The sequence below is a fragment of the Branchiostoma lanceolatum genome, chromosome 7 (assembly GCF_035083965.1).
Source record: "Branchiostoma lanceolatum isolate klBraLanc5 chromosome 7, klBraLanc5.hap2, whole genome shotgun sequence".
NCBI lineage: Eukaryota > Metazoa > Chordata > Leptocardii > Amphioxiformes > Branchiostomatidae > Branchiostoma > Branchiostoma lanceolatum.
The window spans coordinates 2,818,248-2,838,932 of record NC_089728.1 but is presented as its reverse complement, the minus strand read 5'-3'; the positions used below and the strand labels follow the sequence as shown (position 1 = coordinate 2,838,932).

General features: G+C 43.7%; 1 protein-coding gene across 1 annotated transcript; it reads right to left on the bottom strand.

The window, feature by feature from the left end:
* Positions 1 to 1,716: 1,716 nt before the first annotated feature.
* Positions 1,717 to 12,557, bottom strand: LOC136438550 (multifunctional protein ADE2-like). The gene is made up of 8 exons (XM_066433377.1): positions 12,420 to 12,557; positions 8,848 to 9,045; positions 7,194 to 7,372; positions 5,877 to 6,081; positions 5,018 to 5,187; positions 4,455 to 4,632; positions 3,179 to 3,337; positions 1,717 to 2,532 (listed from the first exon to the last, which is right to left on the bottom strand). Exons 1-8 carry the CDS (start codon positions 12,424 to 12,426, stop codon positions 2,369 to 2,371), a joined length of 1,260 nt encoding a protein of 419 aa, XP_066289474.1. The 5' UTR covers positions 12,427 to 12,557; the 3' UTR covers positions 1,717 to 2,368.
* Between the last annotated feature and the right edge of the window lie 8,128 nt (positions 12,558 to 20,685).

Genomic DNA, 20,685 nt, shown 5'->3' with positions numbered 1-20,685 from the left:
TCAAGACATTTGACTACAATATCAGCTCAAGGGAACCAATGCTTGAGCTATAGCTGTTCACAGACTGAAAGATTTGTGCATTCGACTGAAAGGACTAGCAATGCAAGATGACTTGAAGACTTTTTTTCGTTCTCTCCACTGAATTTCTCCACTACATTCACCGTTTGTTCTTGTTCTGTAAATTACGGTGTGTCCAGCGGCTTTACCAGAACCAAGTCACTGCTGCCAGTCCTGCATGGTGGGATGTTATATTTCTCATTATTATTATTACATGTACCTTAAGTTCCTTGTATCAAGTGCAAGAAGAAATTAAAAGTCAAAAGACCTGTACAGTAGACCCTGGTGTGTTAAACTATAGTATCTGATTGTGTGGGGAATACAAGGATGTTGTTCAGTTGTATGTATGGATAGGACGTTTCTGTATCTACGTAAAATCCTTGGGATAGGATGTAAAATGGTAGGCTCTACCAGCCTCCGTGGGTCGCTGGGAAAAATAATAGAAATTGGCCAAATAGTCAATTGTATGAAGGCTACGGAGGTCAAATAAGCACCTGCGAATGAAGACCTCCATCGCCAAAGTCCCCCGGCACGCTTGAGTCTGACTAGTAAAATGGAGGTCCCGTGTTTGAGGTGGTACACCTTGATCATGGAAAAGCACCCACCACACTTATTGAAAAGAGTATGGGTCCCTTTCGGTGTGAGTGGATCATATAAAATGTCTGGATATGCAGCTTGTACTCTTCAGTACAAACCTGGTGTGTTACGCCTTCAGGCTGTTTACCAGGTTTGCAATAAAACAAACAAAATGGTAAGGCAGTATTATGAATTAGTCTTCATGGTTCTTTGATTTTAGGAACAAGAGTTTGTATCAGAATGGAATACCCTTGTGTATTCAGTGTAAACAAGCTACATTGCTCTTGGAACGGAGTCTTTGTCCACCTTCCTGCTAAATTTGCCTTATGGCAACAGATTTATGTTTAAAGGCAACCAGAGCATTTTATGAGGCTTGAAAACATTCTAGTTGCTGTAAGATTTATGAAATTGACATCTAATGCCACTGTTTACCACATTTGTGTGATTTCATATTAAAAGTGCTCAAAAACGGCACAAAAATAAGTTAGTGATCTCTATAGTTTCACGCGCCTAGTGTAATAGCCCCGCCCACCTCCGGATCCTTCAAAACGTAGAAATGCAAAATAAAACATAAAAATGCAAACATTTGATGGACATGCAGTCTCTCTCATTGGTCGAACCGCTAATTGTGATGGACAGTTAGAATCAGTCTATTACTGTATTAGGGCTTGGATTTTCTATCACCTCACAACAACATTGTATCTTCGCTCCTTGAATGTCGATACATAATGGTACAGTGTTACTGAAATGTACTATGTGTAGCAATGACCAGAAATTGGAGCTTTTTAATTCGAGTTGCAAGCCCCAGAAAACACTCTGGGTGCCTTTAAAGGCATGTCACAAATCAACAACCTCTTCCATCTCCAAAATCCTTTATTTTTTATTTTTTACCAAGTACTCCTGGTATGCAGTTCTTTGTTCCTTTTTGGTAAAGATCCTATAACTCGTAAAATGGTTCAGTCTTTCAACAGAAACTGCTACTTTAAAGATACTGACGTTTTTCAATAAGTGATTGTGTTAACCATTTGTTTGACCATCGCTTCCACATGCTAGGTAAACAATCAAAAGTCACCCCAAAACATATCAGTTGCTGCAGATGTTTATTTCAACACCATACATGAGCCATGACTCACTGGTACAAATGTACTACAATACTCTCATTCAATACTTCTTGTCATTAGCTCCAAGGTTTTAATACCAGGCAAGCATAATTGCATTGAAGCACAGTTGAAACTCAAGGTTTACCCAGGGCTCGAAATACTGGGTGCATGTGCTGTGCACCTAATTTTTGACTGGGTGCACCGGTGCACCTAAATATTTGTGTTGGTTGAAGTACAAAAAGGTACTTTTGTACACTGATATACACCACATTCTTGACATAGAACTGTCAGAAAAAGAGTGTAACCTTTGTTGTATTAGTTATTTGGGTTTTGGTTGGGAGTTAGCGATAGAATTCGAAATTTAAGTTATGAAGATAATGCTGCATGGATTCATCTTTTCATGCTGTGCACCCAGTTCTTTCAGGGCACATAAATCTAAATGTTAGGTGCGCCAGTGCATCTGTTCCCAAAAATGAATTTCTTTTGTATACCCCACATATTTGACATAGGAGTGTCAGGAAAAGAGTAAACCTTTGTTGTATTTAGTCATTTGTGTTTTTGGAGTTTTTCTAGGTTAGGTACACCAGTGCACCTTTTCTCAAAAATGTATCTCGAGCCGTTTCCAGTATTTGGATCTATTTGTCCTTACGGACCTCCTTGTCGGAGTCCTTGAGCCCGAGGAAGGTGTAGAGCTGCTTGCATCGGAGGCGAGACCAGATCATGTGGTCGGACAGCGACAGGATCTGGGCAGCCGCCAGTACAGCCGCATCGGGGGACAGCACGGTGGTACAGCCCAGACCTGGGAACACAAAAACACAGCAATTTAGTGCAAGCTTTTGTGCAGCATTTCTTAAAACATCATACCTGTCAGTGTGAAGGGGTGGTGCCCATCTCTGTTTCTATAGCCTTTGGCCTACAACGGTAGGGGGCTAGTCCACTGATAGTGGGATTACAATTTTGGCAGCATGGTGTTACAGCCCAGACCTGGGACCAGCAGAGACGAGGTCACTTACTGAAACCTTTAATACTTACTTACTTGATCAGGTAGTCATAATGCTGACCAATGGTGTAATTATCCTTGTTAAATGCTTTACAGAATGTTGTTTCAGTAAGGATTGCCCCAAAAGTAGCCCCCCCCCTTTCCACAGGAGGCTGCGAATGCTGAACAATTAAACATTTGACAGGTCGCTGAACGAATTTCCTAGATAAAGGAAAGTCCTTTTACATTTTGGTGTTTGTCAAATCATACTTCTACACTGGGCATCGTAGTCCAATTATGGAATCAAGGGTCACTCAGCGATTGCTGTCTAGTGGAAAGAGGGCTGAGAAAAGGTCTCACATTCAAACAAAGGTGCTGTAGCTATTTAGTGCAGTAAGTGCATGAGAGAAAGGATCAAGTCTATTACAGTTAAAAGTTCTGTGAACTCAAGGAAAACTGTCCTGACCTGACGGCAGCCTGAGAGAAGACCAGACGTCCTGGGCTCCCCAGTCGGCCTTGACGGGCGGACAGTTGATGACGGGGTAGGACGTGTTTCCGGACAGGACCGGTCCCAGCCCGTTACTGCGCCCAGCGATGGCGACGAACACGCACGGGATGCCGTCTCCTGGAGGGGGCGGAACAATGGTGGTGTGATAAAGGCTCTGTTATGTAAGTGTCAGGAAGAACATACCTACTGATGGTATGATACCTAATGGAGTGAATTAAGCATCCAAAAGGGAGTAAAGCAGTTCATGTACCAGAAAGATGTTCAATAATATACGTACTACCTTTTTTACAACACCGAAGTGAAATAGAGAAATACAAAAAATAGGAGACATTCCCATATATAGTTTTATTCCCATATATATATAGATAGTTTTATTCCATACTCATGTCTTGTTCTATGTTTACTGTTGTTGCCATACTTTGTACCTGCTACAATGGTCGCGCAATAAGGTTCTCTATATCATCACCATCATTATAGGTGTTTTGCCAGGACTAAGCTCACTCTACTACATTGTGCCTTTCAATGCAAAGCGTCCTTGTCTTCTATATGCGCAATGTTCTGTAAGTCCTGGACCTGTTCCCCGACTTCTCTTCAGCTGACCCTCGTGCAACGGAATGCCCAGTCCCTGGTACACTTAACTGGTCTTCTGTCTGTGCACAAACAAATAAACAAACAAACAAACCTTTGTACTCCCGGAGGATCCTGAGTGTTTCCTCTGTGCGCGGAGCTGACCCTGACATCACAGGGAATGCCCAGTGCCTGGCACCCTTTACTGATCTTTGTCCCATGCTCAAACAAAGAAACAAAGAAACAAACCTTCATACTCCCGGAGGATCCTGAGGGTTTCCTCGGTGCCCTTGTGCGCAGAGCTGACCCTGACGTCACAGGGAATGCCCAGAACCTGGCAACCTTTACTGATCTTTGTCCCATGCTCAAACAAAGAAACAAACAAACCTTCGTACTCGCGGAGGATCCTGAGGGTTTCCTCGGTGCCCTTGTGCACAGAGCTGACCCTAATGTCACAGGGAATACCCAGAGCCTGGCAACCTTTGCTGATCTTCTGTCCATGCTCAAACAAAGAAACAAACAAACCTTCGTACTCGCGGAGGATCCTGAGGGTTTCCTCGGTGCCCTTGTGCGCAGAGCTGACCCTGACGTCACAGGGAATGCCCAGTGCCTGGCAACCTTTACTGATCTTCTGTCCATGCTCAAACAAAGAAACAAAGAAACAAACCTTCGTACTCGCGGAGGATCCTGAGGGTTTCCTCGGTGCCCTTGTGCGCAGAGCTGACCCTGACGTCACAGGGAATGCCCAGTGCCTGGCACCCTTTGCTGATCTTTGTCCCGTGTTCCAAGTCCGTGGCTGAGCCCATCAGTACGACCACCTGGGCACTGGGCTTCGTCTGCAGCAGCTGGAGGGTGACAACAGGGAAATGTTGCTCAACTTGGTCTTATATAGACGAATTTACATCTCACATGTGTTGGCATTGATGATGTTCATGTAGGGCTAAGTTGCTAAATCTACTTGGCTACTTTATTTTACTTAAAATCTTGCAATTTTAATGAAAACTTTGCAATATTCTCCTTCTATTTTTTCTTTAGGTTATATTCCTCATTTCTTACATAACGGGCAATTCTATGAGCAATTATTCTGTCCATCTGTATGTTTGTGTCTATGTTTCTGACCTACTTGCAAAGCAGTATAGGCAAGGAGGTGAAGTCTGCCATCTCTGATTCCCTTATCTATGGTAAAAGTAAGCGCAGACAGACACAAAAAAACCCGAAAACCTGTCCCACCTTGACCCTCTCGGCGACCCACTGGAAGTTCCTCTTGACCTCGTCCAGCGCCTCGGCGGTGACCTCCTTCAGCTCGCGGTACACCTGCTTGTCCTTCATCAGACGGCGGTCGCCCGACGGCCACAGCCGCCACGAGTCGCTGTCAATCAAATCGGCCAGGACAATCTCACCTGGAGAAAAGGCAGTATGACATGCTATTCTGGCAGGGAAGTATTAGCCTCTACCAGTCTCCGCGGGTCGCTGGGAAAATAGTAGAAATTGGCCAAATAGAGTCAATTGTATGAAGGGAGTCGGCTACAGAGAGAGGGTCCAATAGGCAACCCTAACTGCGGATGGGAATGTTATCCTCCATGGCCAAAGTCCCCCGGCAAATGTTCTCTCTATTTCCGACGCGGTCAGTCTGGTAGAGACTAGGGAAGTATGGTGAAGAGTACAAAACCATTAATCAAAGTTTGTGCGGAATGGTTTTGGTCATTTTGATATTTAGTTCATCCTAAGGGAGAGAGTTATTATTTTTGCATTGTCTGTATGTGTGTGTGCATGCATGTGTATGGACGTGCATGCGTATGAGCATGTTTCTGTGATCCCAAACGTACACAATGCAACATGCAATACATCCTCAGTGCTGCTACTTTTCTCTGTGGAACTGAAAGTGTTGCAAAGCAGTATGGGCAAGGGAACAAAGTCTGTCATGTCTGATTACCTTGTAAAGCTTTTCCTTGCACTGTCATCATTTCCATACAGGAACCTTAACACCCCCACTAGCTTGCAGCAAACAAGTACAGAACTGTTACAACTTTGCCTGTTACAACCACAAGTACCTCAGGTTCTCAATTGAAGTCATAAAGATCCCACCAACCTTTCGTGTTGATGCCGAACTCGATCTTCATGTCGACCAGGGTGCAGTTCTGCGTCGTCCAGGCCTTCTCCAGAACCTCGAACACGGCGACCGTCGTCCGGCTCATGATCTCAACCTCGTCGCGACCAATCACGCGGCCCCCAGCCTCCAGCTTGGCTCCGATCAGCTGTTCGTACGACCACTGGGGATCGTGGTTCTCGTCATCCTGCGAGAAAAACAACATGAAAGGTTTTGAGAAAAGGCATTATCTTTTGTACCTGTATCTTTATAACTGGTATAATAATAATAATAGTCTTTATTGCATATTCCTGCCCAGAAGGGCTAAATGCACAGATGACCACACATGGTCTATAAGAAGCATAATGACAAACTGTGGACTATTGCTAAACTAATGTAGATCACCCAGTAGTTTTTTCTCTTTTTGAAACATTTGGAAACATGACTTCATACTTTGTCCATTATATGTTCGTTCTTACATGACATCAGGTATATGAAAGTCTCCTGCTTTGACATTTTTGTACATATCTTATCTAATTCTATTGTCTTTAACAACGATTGGCGCTCATCTTCATATAAGGAACAATCAAGTAAAAAGTGGATTTCATTTTCAACATATAAATGGTCACAGAATTTGCATGTTCTATTATTAGGAGGGGTAAGGTTGTGCCTGCCACATTCTATGTGTAGGGAGTGGTCACTGATGCGAAGTATAACCGACCTTTGGTCTTACACACCAGCTTCTGTATCTGAATAGCCTGGCGTATTTGAATAGCCTGGCAAACACACCAGCTTTGCAGGCACGTGGCGCGGCAGCAGCATGACTCCAAAAAAAAGAAACTATGACCCTCCAAATTTTGTGATGTAAGCACCGGGTCAGAGTTTGTGGCTGCACCAGTGCACTTAGATATTTTTGTAGGCTATAGGATAACTCACCATATTTGTACTCTAAGTATACAGAATATTCTTGAAATGTATCAGAAATAGCAATATAACCCTTTGTACTTTACTTGATTGAAATCTTAAGGTTAGCTATAGAATTACAGATTGAATTCTCAAGAGCATTAAACTTTGTATTATTATGTTTTGCTGACATTCAACTTTATTCTATGTGGTGCACCCAAAATTCTTTCTGTGAACCCAATTGGGTTGGGTGCACCAGTGTGTGATTTTGTGATGTAAGCACCGGGTCAGAGTTTTAACTACTCTGAATCCTAGAACTTTGTTACTATAAGTTATACATAGCCCACAATGCTTCATTCAAACACAACCAATGTACTTGATAAATAAGAAACAGGTAAGACTTTTACAAGAGCCCACCTTAAAGAAAGTCTCCAGCTTGGGTGGGGAGAACCTGTACCCTTCTTTAACTCCGACGTTCCGTTTTAAGAAGGAGCCGGTGGCGAGACGTCGCGTCACCCACTCGATGGGAATCATGTCGCAGCGCTGCGCGATGAAGGACTTGTCGTCATGTTGTCGCACAAAGTGGTTCTTGATTCCTGAGAAAGAAAAATAATAGAGAATGTCAGGCATGTTGCTGAGGGAACATTGAGAAGTACAGAAAACCAAGAAGGGTTTGTTTATTTGTTTGTTTTATTTAGATCTCTATTACTAGTGTCACATAAAGAACCACTATTCTACCTGGAGCCCACTTACATACTAATAAAATGAGAAACATAAGGGAACAATGATATCGGAGAATGGAAAGATATTTACAAATTAGAGCCAGATTAGGTGTACACAGTATGCAGGATGTGATAAGATCCAATCGTCTACGTTGGTATGGGCATCTTGAAAGAATGGACAGGGAGAGGTGGCCCAAGAAAATCATCGGCATGACCGTGGAGGGCCGAAATCCACAAGGACGACCAAGGAAAAGGTGGATTGATAACATCAAGGAGGACCTCCACCACCTCAACCTACACGATGTAAATCCACAGGACAGAGGCACCTGGTGAGCGGCCACCAAGCTCCCCCGTCAGCATGCAAGCACGTCGAACCCCCAGATGATGGGGAAAAGAAGACGATAAACCGGATAGTGAGTGAGTGAGTGAGTGAAAGGCATGGCACTGAGAATGGACAGGCATGGCACTAAAGAAAACACTGAGTAGAACAGAAAACCAAGAAGGGCGGAGAAAAGTTGTTGCCAGATCTTCTGTGGTGCCCCAATGGTCAAATATTTAGACTAAGGGATAGAAGAGATGAGGAACAAAAGGGTCAATTCAGCAGTCTGGTCGGGTTACAGCACAGGTGTGGGAGACTGTTGTTTCTAGCACCAAGGCCACATCCTATTCAACTTCTGAGTTCTCGAATTTAAAAGAATAACGTTTTAATTATTGAAGGTGACAAGGTTTCAGAGAGTGAACCGAGTCAGATACCAGGTTTCACCCCATCCTTCTGTATTTGCGATGTCCTATTTCAAAAATGTTACATAGAAACGTTAGGGAATCAACACATCAAATGTGTGTGGCTTAAAACAGGACTTTTATTCTTCATGCTACATGTACCTCTACTATGGCTGGGCAAGTCTATGATCTAACTTATGCAATGAAAGGTGATCTGTATCATGGATGTCAGGCTTTGGGGAGTAGAGAGACTTGGTGTCAGATCGGCCTTTGGGCTGTCCAAGAAAACCTCAAGTTCCTCAAAAACAAGGTCTGCATCAGCATGGAAGTGGCAGGCATGAGATGCAAAGGATACGTGCACTGGTTATGACTTCTTCTTTTTGTCTTCAGTACAGTTTGCAGCCGAAGAAGTCCTTTTTTCTATTCGATAACCAGTCTGCACAGCGATGGGGCAAAGTAGAAAACAACTTCTTCCCCTCAAACTTCACCAAAACCAAAAGATGCTAACTCAAATACGCAATTCATATGGACTTGAATATACAGAGTGTGTTCGCCTAAGGTAGCAGGGAGAAGGTTAACTTTAATCTACTTTAAAATGTACCAACATGTAAGCAACATCTCACACCCACCTGCGCTGCTCAGGAGATCGAAGATGGCCGTCGCGGTTGCCGTGGAGATGACAGCCTTGCCCGCCAGGTCGTTGGCTCGCGCGCCGTCTCCCGCGGTGATGCGGTCCTTGGAGAGGATGTAGACGTTGGCGGGGTCGTCGGGAAGGGCGTAGACGATCTTGGTCTTGCCTTCGATGATCTTGTCTCCGAGTTTCAGTCCTGGGAGTGAAAATAATAAAACAGTTGTTATTTGACCAAGGAGATTTGACAGAACACTGATAAACTAACTTTTTACGTCAATTACCTCCATGGAAAATGGAGGCATCGTTTATGGTGTGTCTGTGCACGTGTGTCTGTCTGTTTGGGTTTCCGGATATATTTTTGGTCAGCAAAACTTAAGAGCCTCTGGATGGATTCTCATGATATTTGGTATGTGGGTAGGTGTTGGGAAGACAAAGGTCATGGTTGATTCTGGGCCTCCGGGTAGTTTTATCAGGAGTGAAAATGTACCCCCGACTTGCGCACAACTGAAGTGGGCTACATCTCAGTGATATGATTGCCCTCTAGATTAGGACTAGAGTAGAGTCTGAAGAATTCCAGGAGGTTCCGTGTTGGAGGAAACATTCTTTGAGCACATTGAACTTGACACTCGTGTGATAAGAGTGTGGCTGGACCCAGTTTGTTTGGCCAAATTTGGGGATACAATTCTGCAGGCACCTGTTTCTTCCTGTCACTCAGAATCAGTTCAGTATGCAGGGCTCGAAATAATGGGTGCATGTGCACTAAGTATACAGAATAGTCTTGAAATTTCAGTATCAGAAATAGCAATATAAACTTTTGTTGTACTTTATTTGATGTATCACTAGTTTTAAATCTTAAGGTTAGCTGAAGAATTACAGATTGAAGTTCTTAAGAGCGTTAAACTTTGTAATTATGTTTTGCTGACATTCAACTTTATTCAATGTGGTGCACCCAAAATTTTTTCTGTGCACCTAATTTTTTTGGGTTGAGTGCACCATGTACCAGTGCACCTATTTCCAAAAATGAATTTCGAGCCCTGGTATGGAATACACATGGAGGGAGGTTGTTGTTCAACTTGTACTTGTAAGTTGTAGTGCCAAGTCTAGTGGCACATAGGTTTCCTTGTTGTTCGGTAGCGGGGTGGCCGCCATTAACATTGATCCGCCAGGTCACATAAATCCACCACTTTGAAAAACAGTGTCTGTGTTTGAGAGATCTCTAGAGCAGCCCAGGTATGCACAGTTTAGATATACAGGGGGGCCTGCATGCCCTTTTACGTAGAGCGTAATCGGCCGTTCTAATTTTACGTAGAGCGTTGCCGACCCCTCCAATTCAACGTAGAGCGCGATCGGTGTTATAGGTCACTTTAATTCTACATAATGCGTAGTAGCTACCCGGAATTTAGCGTAAAACGTAGTTGATGAATTGTGCGTTAAGCGCTGTCAAACTTTTCCAACCTTGCTCTAAGTCACAAACGAGTGTCATGTCCGCAGTCTGCTTTGTTTTGCAATCCTCCCCTTCTACACAATGGAACAATCCACAGAACACCCAAAACCTTGTGCAATATCAAGGCGCATACAAGGGAATGATCCCACAGTGTGCTGGACACGAGATTGTCTTTAATGTGTAGCAGTCAGGCTTGTGTCCAGCGAAGTTGCTGTTTTCACGGTAAATTGTGTGCGCTTTTACCGATGATAACTGGGTACCCGATTTGCGAGACGGGTATCTGCTGCACTTCGTCAGATTGTCTTACCATCAATAAAGTTAAGGATGGTCACTGGCCGTCTTGGACCACAGATGGCCATAGATTGAGATTTTAAACCTAGTACCTTATGACCTGCAAGGTACTATCGTGCCTTACAAGGCTTTTCTTGGCGGGGACATAAGTCCACCATCCTGCTCTCCACTATACCCGTTTTCTACGCTGCCACATACGAGAACGACTATAGACCTTGCGCGGTAAGGTATACGGCCCTTTTCCGTTCTATCAGCTAGTACATGTAGTAACGTTACCATTATCAAACAAAATGTTAGAATTTTTCTAAGTAACAAGTCCGTAGGCCGCTGCAGAAACACACTCAGAGGTGGCCAAAAAAAAGATAAATGCATTCTCACTTGTCTAAGTGAACGTGTCAGCGCTGTTATTGACAGCCTTCGATTCTTACTTTGAAATCCTCAAAATATAGGAAATGTCAGCTCAGAGGGTTGAATTTTGAAAATTTCGAACTGAATTTCGAACTGAATTTTAGAGAAAATTTGCTGTGTTGCATAATTTGCCAACTCATGACAGTCCAAGAGACTCATCCTGTAGGTCGTTGGCCTAATTCAAAATGTTATGTATGAAGTAATCAATGGATTGTGATCTCAAAGGTCGGCAATTGCGCAAACAAAGCTTGCAACGCAAACAGCTGGGGTCTATTTAAAGGTCCCATTGTGACTTTAAGATTACTTATATACCGCTGAAGTGTTTCTGGCTGAAGTCACACCATTTGCCAGAAGAGACCTAAGGGGTTTCTGTTAGAAACATCAATTAATGCATTCTCACTTGTCAGCGCTGTTATCGAAAGCCTTCGATTCTTACTTTGAAATCCTCAAAATATAAGAACTGTCATCTCAGAGGGTTGAATTTTGAAAATTTTCCGACCCCCCTATAAATCACCCGCCTTCAGCGCTCGCTTGTACCATAATATACCCCCCAAAAAACGAGCAAAATCCTGGCTACAAGCATGGGTAGAGCAGACATGTGCAGGTTCAGTTACCAACGTATTGCAACCAGGCACTCTGAGCCTCAACTGCCAGGCGGCTACAGGGACAACTCTTGGAGGGAGGGGTGTGCACTAATCCTTAGGGTGTTTTTCTTGTAGATAGTACAGGAAGTGCATGACACTGACCTTGTGCACAAGTATCAAATTTATGGCGCCACTACTGCCCTAACACTTATAGGGATTGTGATAACTTGAGAGGAATGCAGTCTACTGACACCTGATATGATGACGTTGAACCTGATACAGCAGCCGGCATTTTTCTGAAACCTGATATGCCCATATCGATCATACAGACGTGCACTACAGGTGGTCATTGTGTGGCGTGTGCTTTTACTTTTAGTGGCTATATTCAGAGTGCACATGTTTCATGGACTACATAGGTACGTCATATTTTGCATAAACATTAGCACAACAGTGCATACAATACAATTTTCTGTGACAATGTGACATTATGGGGTGGGGTGGGGGATCGTCCCGCGTTCGCTGAAGAATATTTCTGATATTGTAGCCGGTGTGAGCATGAGTGTTGTATCTGATAAAAAAATCATATACCGTTCGATCTATAAAAGTATAATACCAAATTTACTGATATTTCTGTGCATCTTGTAGCGATCAAGGCTCTAAAATAAATCTTCTATCCCCAGACATGTAACAGAAGTCATGGAAAGTTCTAATAATTTGCACGTGGACGTCACACCCAGGCCCATTCATAAGGCACGCGTTCGAAACGTGCTCGGAAATTACGTCGATTTGGGTTCAAACCAGGTTTCCTAGTTCAATGGAATATTACGTGAGATCTGCACTCACCTGCCATGACGGATCAGACGTTAGTTGGCGGTTTTTAGAGAGAAATTGTAGCTCTCGGCGCGAAGATACCGACCTGTCTGGCAAGCGACAAGCAAATGAGACCACACGTGATCGCGAGACACCGGAAGTGATCTCTTTTTCGCGCGCAAATCTTTGTCTCAAATTACAGGGTCAAACTGTATCGTCTCTGCGGAGCGTCTAGCTTGCAATAGCGACATCTAGCGATTTGACTGTCATCAGCAACCAACATTTCTTGCTCCGCGGAGTTCAGTCCAAGGCCACATGTTGTTGTCATGAAAAGGTTCACATGGTGGCGCTACACGTTCTTTTCAGTATACCATGGCGGCAAGCCTCTGCGGGTCGCTGGGAAAATAGTAGAAATTGGCCAAATAGAGTCAATTGTATTCATGAAGGGAGTCGGCTACAGAGAGGGTCCAATACTGCAACCCTAACTGCGGCTGCGAATGTTACCCTCCATGGCCAAAGTCCCCCGGCAAATGTTCTCCCCGGCGCGGTTAGTCTGGTTATTGACGTGGAATCAAAGGTTCTGGGTTAGAATCCCTAGCAGGTCCCTATGTTGTGTCATTGGGAAAGGCACTTTACAACTACTAGTATTTCCTCATTGGACTTAGGTGAAAATGAGTACCTGGTTTCGGTTAGGCAGGTGCTCTAGGATGGGACGTAAACCCAGAGGTCTAGTGTTTAAGGAGAGCCACACCTTGAGCACGTTGAATTAAAGAACCCACCACAATAGTAGGGGTCCTTTCCGGTGTGAGTGGATCAAACCTTCCTGTGTGGTCTAATACAGCTTGTACCTACTGAGCACTTTACAAAACAGATCTGTAATGCCTAAAGGCTGTTTACAGGTTATGGCGAAAACAAAATAAGCACAAAACCGCTCTGATTGTTTATCTATCTATTAATAATTTTTACTTTCTGTCATAATAATGCGTCGTCATTTAAGCAATTTCGTCTTTGCTGTGATGTAACCTTCTAGCCGTATCTTCCACTACAAAAACCAACGATGCCAGGTCCGATTACTCTCCAAGCAGAGGAGGGGTTCCGGCAGGTTTTTGACGCACGGTTTTTAGGCGTTTTTGTCGGGCTTTCTACTTTGTCATTTTTTTAGCCAACCCGATGTGTCTGCCTTTTTTTACTGTTTCGATCGAAAACTATGACCAATGTGCAAAGTGTACGTCAGAGGATTTTCAATCGAGACGGGGCAACTTTGCGTTGGCGCTATGACTATAGCTACGTACAAAAGACCAAAGAAGTTTGTGGGCAGTGCCTCTCAAATGATTAACCTAGGGATGGATCTGGAATGATTTGGACTGACAATGCATGTAGTTATTTAATCATCCAGGTGTTCGCTGATTACGGACTTTGTACGAACGCTGTACGGTCTGATGTGTCTCCCTTTTTTACTGTTTCAAAAACTATGACCAATGTGCAAAGAATACGTCAGAGGCTTTCAGTCGAGACGGGGAAACTTTGCGTTGGCTACGTACAGAAGACCAGAGAAGTTTGCGGGCAGCAACTATCAAAATTAATGATTAACCTACGGATGGATCTGGAATTATTTGGACTGACAAATTGACAATGCATGTCCGGTTATCTGAGTATCTATGAAGGTGTCTGCTGATTACGTATTGTGCGAACGGTGTAAGCCGACAGTATCGAAGCTTAATATCAATGAACTTTCAAGCTAATGACAGTTTCTTCCGACATGATGATAATTGGAACACTGCATCGAAGCTCAGCCTTGATGGACTTTAAAGCTAATAATGATGAATGACTAGCCAGTAAGTCAGTTCTCGGGGACGAATCCTCGGTGATTTGTGGCCATAGCCAGTCATCTGTAATAGGTCTACACGAATCCACAATTTAGCTCATGATTGATCATTTTACCCAAGACCCAGAGATAAGGTTTAGAACTAGTTCTAAGTACTTCAACAAAATGTCATTCTGCTACGAAAGATTGTCTCTACCAGACTAACCACGTCGGCTATGGGGATAATATTTGCCAGGGGTGTTTGGCCACCGGAGGGTTTCATTTGCAGGCGCAGGTGGAAATATTAACTTTACTGTGGACTCTACTGGCAAATTATTCCCTCTTTTGCCTAATTCTACGATCCATACCCCCGTAGGAAGGCCTGGTGGAGGGTATACAAAAGACACAACAGCGCCACTCTGTATACGTAGTGACAGGGAGATTGGAGAGCCTATCTGTTCCCAGTAATGCTTAGGTCCCAATATTGCGCCGGTGCCCGTCGGGGGTGTAGTCCCGGCCGGGCCCCGAAGCCACAAATTTGTCTCGGTGGACTGCCGGGTACGAGGGGCCCGGGGGAGGGACCTCCCGGTCTTCGCACGATTAGCTCACGGCGTCTATTCGTTACCGGGTCCCACGTTGATTTTAAGTCCAAGTTAAAATGATTCCTCTCATTGATATATCAAAGTATAAATGAGTCCCGACCGGGCCCAAAAATTAGCCTCCAAAATGAATCGTAGAATTCGGCAGAAAAAGGAATGATTAGCCAGTAGAGTCAGTCCACAGTGAAGATCACATTTCGCCAGTGAAACCCTGGCGTAGTTAGTCTGGTAGAGACTACCCGAAAATAGCCAGGGTGTCTCACGGGGTCACGTAGGGGTCAAGCCCGAAAGTGCAAAAAAACAGCGCATCAGCTACCCGGTGGGCCTCCCTTTTCCAACTGGGACCTAAGCATAAGAGACATTGCGAAGACAAGGCACCGTACGAAGTCTAGCTTTTACCCATTCATCCTTCTAACAAGTCTCTTACGTATGTAGAGTCTAAATGCACCTAGCGTCAAGGGCATTGTGTCCGCTTTTGAACTTTGCACTCACGGGCCTCTCTCTCAGTTGTAACCTTCCATCACTGACCTCAAGGCAATTTATTTCACTTTGAAGAACTTACACAAAGTTTAGAAAAGACATTTAATACAGAATGATTTTTTTCTAAATTGTTATCACAGGACTACAAGTAACGTTGGCACACCCCCATGCGTTATTGTGCAGGTTTTATTAGGAGAACAATACCATCGCCTCCTGGTTTTATAACCCAAACGAGCGACCGGTGCCGTTTAAATCTTCTCGTCTGGTGATTATAACTTATATCCGTGCCTGGCTTTTGACCGGGGGACTCACAATAAAAGCCCAATTGTGTACGTAAATCAGCGATAGTGTACGTAAATCGACATGTGGAACGATCTCTATAGCAGTTTGAAATGAACTTGGATGTTTGATGGCACGCTGTGCGATAGGTGAACAAACTAACAGTTTATAAGTTTTACTAGTCGCGTTCATCGTATTCTCTGGGTGTGCAAGATAGGCACACGTTTCCCCTTGGCATTACAATCATCTTTGCTTGTGATAAAGAGAGTGATCTCCACCTAAATCATCATCATTTCGAGAGTCTAGTCTAGTCCGGATTGAAGCCCCTATCTCACTGTGCCCGTAGCAAATTGGCGAAGTCGCTGCGTCCCAAATTGGATTTGTGTTACCCTCGACTTTATTATAACTGGAATATCATGCAAAATATATAAGTTTTACTACAAAGACAACAAGACGCACAAAGCGTAAAAAGATTCATTTTTTTTATCGATGGCATTCGTTGAGCGCGCTGTCAAATTTGACGTCGCCGCCCTAGTGCATTGGGGGTGTTACGAGAGTGATGTCCATCTAAATCATCATGATCATTTCGAGAGTCTAGTCCGTTCACTCTACTTTCCCAGGCTTCCCCGTCCTTTCAACGCGGTCGTCTGTTTTTGACGTCACTACACCTGAATAGCTCCCCCGAGAGCAATCAAACTCCACTCAGGGGTTCATTGCAGACGACATGTGACCTGTTCGCTGAGCTCTCGGCTGATCGATGTCGTCTTCATAACAAAGCTGTGGCTTAAAGTTCGCAACAACTGATCTGTCATTGTCTGAAGCGATGTACCGCGGTGAGTAGTGTTACCCGTAGAACATCTTTCATCGCACCTTAAACATGGCATGTAGTCATGTACAGTACTCGCACATTAAGTCTGTACACCAATTAACCAACTCCCTGGCAGCGCGCCCCTATTGGTAGTAATCTCCAAGCAGATATTTGGAGAACCACTCCGTGTTTTTGACAGCCGAGTCCATCATGAGCAAAGAGGTGACAGTCACTATACATTGTAAAACGAAAGTTGCTATCTTTCCTTTACATTGTCTGCAGGGAGATTATGATTACTTACCGGATTGTAACACAACGTTGACGTGGATACGAAAGGGCATCAGCGGCTGGACGCAGGCCCTGGGGCCCCTTCTCCACCGGATGGAGACTGATGAATGGGTAAACGTCGATTTGTATGGCCTATGGCTTCATAAAATGAATATGATCATGAGGTAAAAGCACGATTCGAAAGACAACGAAGCACACAAAAGTCACGATCAATAAATCTTTGACCGCCTCTGGTTGCTCAGTGGTCGCCGTCCGAGTCAGTGGTAGTTTAGTTTGAATGTATACAGAGTGCTGAGGCCCTTTTCCATCAGACCGCGATCGCTGAACTGTTGTGTAACCCTTGATTTTGTAAATGGACGATGATGCACGATGTAAGAATATCTTTCAACAGACAACAAAGCACACAAAACGCATTTCTTCACCAATAGAATTCGTTGAATTACTGAGTTTTTTTGTCGGTCATTGGCCGTCGCCTCATTGGAAACTGGTATGAATGTACACAGAGTGCTGACGCCCCTTTGGCGTAGACGGCGATCGCTATGAGCAAGCGACCACAATTGGGTTCGTGTATGTGTAACCCTTGATTTTGTAATTGGAATATGATGCACGATGTAAAAATATGGTTTAAAAGACAACGTACAAGTTCACGAAGCTCACAAAATACTCTTCTTTACCAGTGGAATCCGTTGCATTACTATCAGTGGTGGCCACCTGTGTGAAAACGGATATGAATGTATACAGAGTGCTGAGGCCCCTTTGGCGTACAGGTAGATGTCGATCGCTGTGAACGACCAAAATTGGGTTTGTGTAACCTTTGATTTCATAATTGGAATATGATGCACGATGTAAAAGTATGTTGTATGACAACAAAGCGCACGAAACTCACAAAATGCATTTCTTTATCAATAGAATCCGTTGCATTACTGACATTTTGGTTGGTCAGTGGTCGCCGTCTCAGTGGAAACTGGTATGAACGTAAACATATGAGTGCTGATGCCCCTTTTGGGTTTGTGTGACTCCATAATTGGAATATTATGCACAATGTAAAAATATGTTGCATGACAACAAAGCACACGAAGCTCACAAAATGTATTTTGTTATGAATGGGATTCGTTGAAATACTGAGTTTATTTGTCGGTCATTGGCCGTCGCCTCATTGGAAACTGGTATGAACGTACACAGAATGCTGACGTATGCCGTAGACGGTGATCGCCGTGAGCGACCACAATTGGGTTTCTGTAACCCTTGAATTTATAATTGGAATATGATGCGCGATGTAAAAATATGGTTTAAAAGACAACGTACAAGTTCACGAAGCTCACAAAATACTCTTCTTTACCAGTGGAATCCGTTGCATTACTATCAGTGGTGGCCACCTCTGTGAAAACGGGTATGAACGTATGTGCTGGCTCTCCTTTGGCGTAGACGGCGATCGCTGTAAACGACTACAATTGGTTTAGTGTTACCTTTGATTTCATATTTGGAATATCATGCACGATGTAAAAGTATGCTGTATGACAACAAAGCACACGAAACTAAAAAAAATGCATTTCTTTATCAATAGAATCCGTTGCACTACTGACATTTTGGTTGGTCAGTGGTCGCCGTCTCAGTTGAAACTGGTATGAACGTATACATATGAGTGCTGATGCCCCTTTTGGGTTTGTGTGACTCCATAATTGGAATATTACGCACAATGTTAAAATATGTTGCATGACAACAAAGCACACGAAGCTCACAAAATGTATTTTGTTATGAATGGGATTCGTTGCATTTCTGAGAGTTGTGGTCACTCCCAACGGTCACCGCCTCAACTGAAAGGCGGTATGAAAGTATACAGAGTGCTTCATTTGTGCTTGGAATTCGGGCTGAGAGCCAAGCCGTCTATTCAAGGAGCCCTCGATTATTACGCCTGTCTCCGAAGGGTTAAGAACGGCACAGGGGTCAGTGGGTCATGAAGGTGATTGACACCTCCAGCCATGCGCGCTGCCTCAGCAATTACTGAGTAAGTGTCGTGGGAACCACTTCCACTGCTTCCGGGACCACCTTCGACGGAATCAGTCGTTTGGATGCTGGGTTGCGTTTGAGTGTATTCAGATCCTACTTGTGACGATGCATACTTGACTCCTCACGTAAAGTAAACTAACAGCCACAGATTGGAACTCTTTACCGTCCTCCTAATATCAGAGAGGAGGTTGCGAACCACCTATGGCTAAGGAAGCGCCAATAAGTACACCATTACCCCCTGAACGTTTTACCCCAACTAATTAAGGGGTGTTGTTCAGTATCAATATGTTTGTGAAGGTTAGACATGCAGGTAACAATATATAAAGAGAATTCAGACTCTACAACTGGATAAGAATTCGGAGATTTATTTCCGGACGTTTCAAGTGACATTCATCACTTACTCTGGTTAGTTCTGCTAGTTCATTTTAGTGACGCTGAAGAAGAGTGATGGATGTCACTCGAAACGTCCGGAAAAAAATCTCCGAATTGTTAAGGTCTTCTCCAGTTTTAGTGTCTGAATTCTCTTTATATGTTCAGTATTATGAACAAGAACAAGGCCCATACACAATGTGGACAATATCAAATGACTTGTATCATTGCTGGATATGACTTTCATTTTAAACAAGCTAAAATGCATATAGGCTAAAAGGGTAAATGTCTCATATGAGAAGCTTTATTGGCGCAACAAACTACAAACTACCAAATAGAAATACGAAATAAAGTTTCAATATTCTACTTACTAAGCAATAAAGGCTAACACGAGTGGGTCCGTGATATCAAACATCAATCCGGTATGGCTAACCGTGGGTTTCAGTGTCTTTTCCAATAACAAAGCGATCTCATATAGCCTTTTGAAGGCCGAGGGGCGGTTGGTTGGTAATCCTCTGTGCATTGAACTCCGCCTCCCAATAATGGCAATATCATACCCACCCACAGAGAACCGAATGCCCACTGCCCCTCCGGACCCAATAAAAGCTGTGAGACCTTTACCTCCTCTTTCTGTACTTCAAAATAAGTGCATTAGTCTGACATGTATTGGCCTTTCCATTAAATGGCTTTTCTGACTGTATTCCCGGGACACTTGACCTAGATATATCCGGAAAGGTTACGAGAGTACGCTAGATTATTCTTGCAGGAGATCTAGAGGTTTCTAGATTTTTAACGTTTCTCTTCCTTCGTTACTGAAGTCCCGGTCACTCCAAGCCTACGTACTCGACCGAGCCCTCTGCTTGGAGAATAACTCAAAATTACAAATACTCAAGCAACTGGATAGATATTGGAAACGGTCAGACGCTTCAGGTAGCATCCACTACTTTTCGACGATATTGAATGGAGTAAGATGTGAGGTTCACCAGGTTTAAAAAAAAAAGTGAGTTCATGACATGATATGATGTTAGCGACGAAAAAGTCTAGAAAGTTCAACATAGAACCAAATAAGGCAAAGTCAAGACAAGGTTGATGCTAATGAGTCAATTAGCTTCTGTTGTTTGGAGCAAATGTTACGACCATACATTACGCTGACGTGTACAGATGTGTGAGATGACATAGTTGGTTTTTCTGCACGCAGCGACTCAAGGAATTATCTTAACCTCTAATGACGTGCCTCCATCTGGCGTGGCTCCAACTGGTGGCGTCGGATGGTCCCAAGTTGCATCGAAACTCGTAACTATGTACTGTAAATGCAGAAATGTTCTCGGCGGTTTTATGTTCGCAGTTTTCGCGGCGACCGTTTCATCGCGAACTTAAAACCACCGCTAACATTTTTATCCAATACTGTAGCAGTATGTGACTATAGCACTGCCGCAAACTTAAAACCACCGCGAACGCCACATTTTTGCCTTAGCGCGATATGTAAACCACGAGAACTTAGATACATTTACAGTACTACTAAATGCCGCAACAGATGCTAAGGATTATTTAGATATCTGTCCATGCGCTGGTCGTAAGCGGGTATAAACGTGTTCAGTCTTTCCATTTATCTGCCTTGCCCCATGGATAACGCTAAAAGGGGTTGCCTGATGCATGTCACACAGC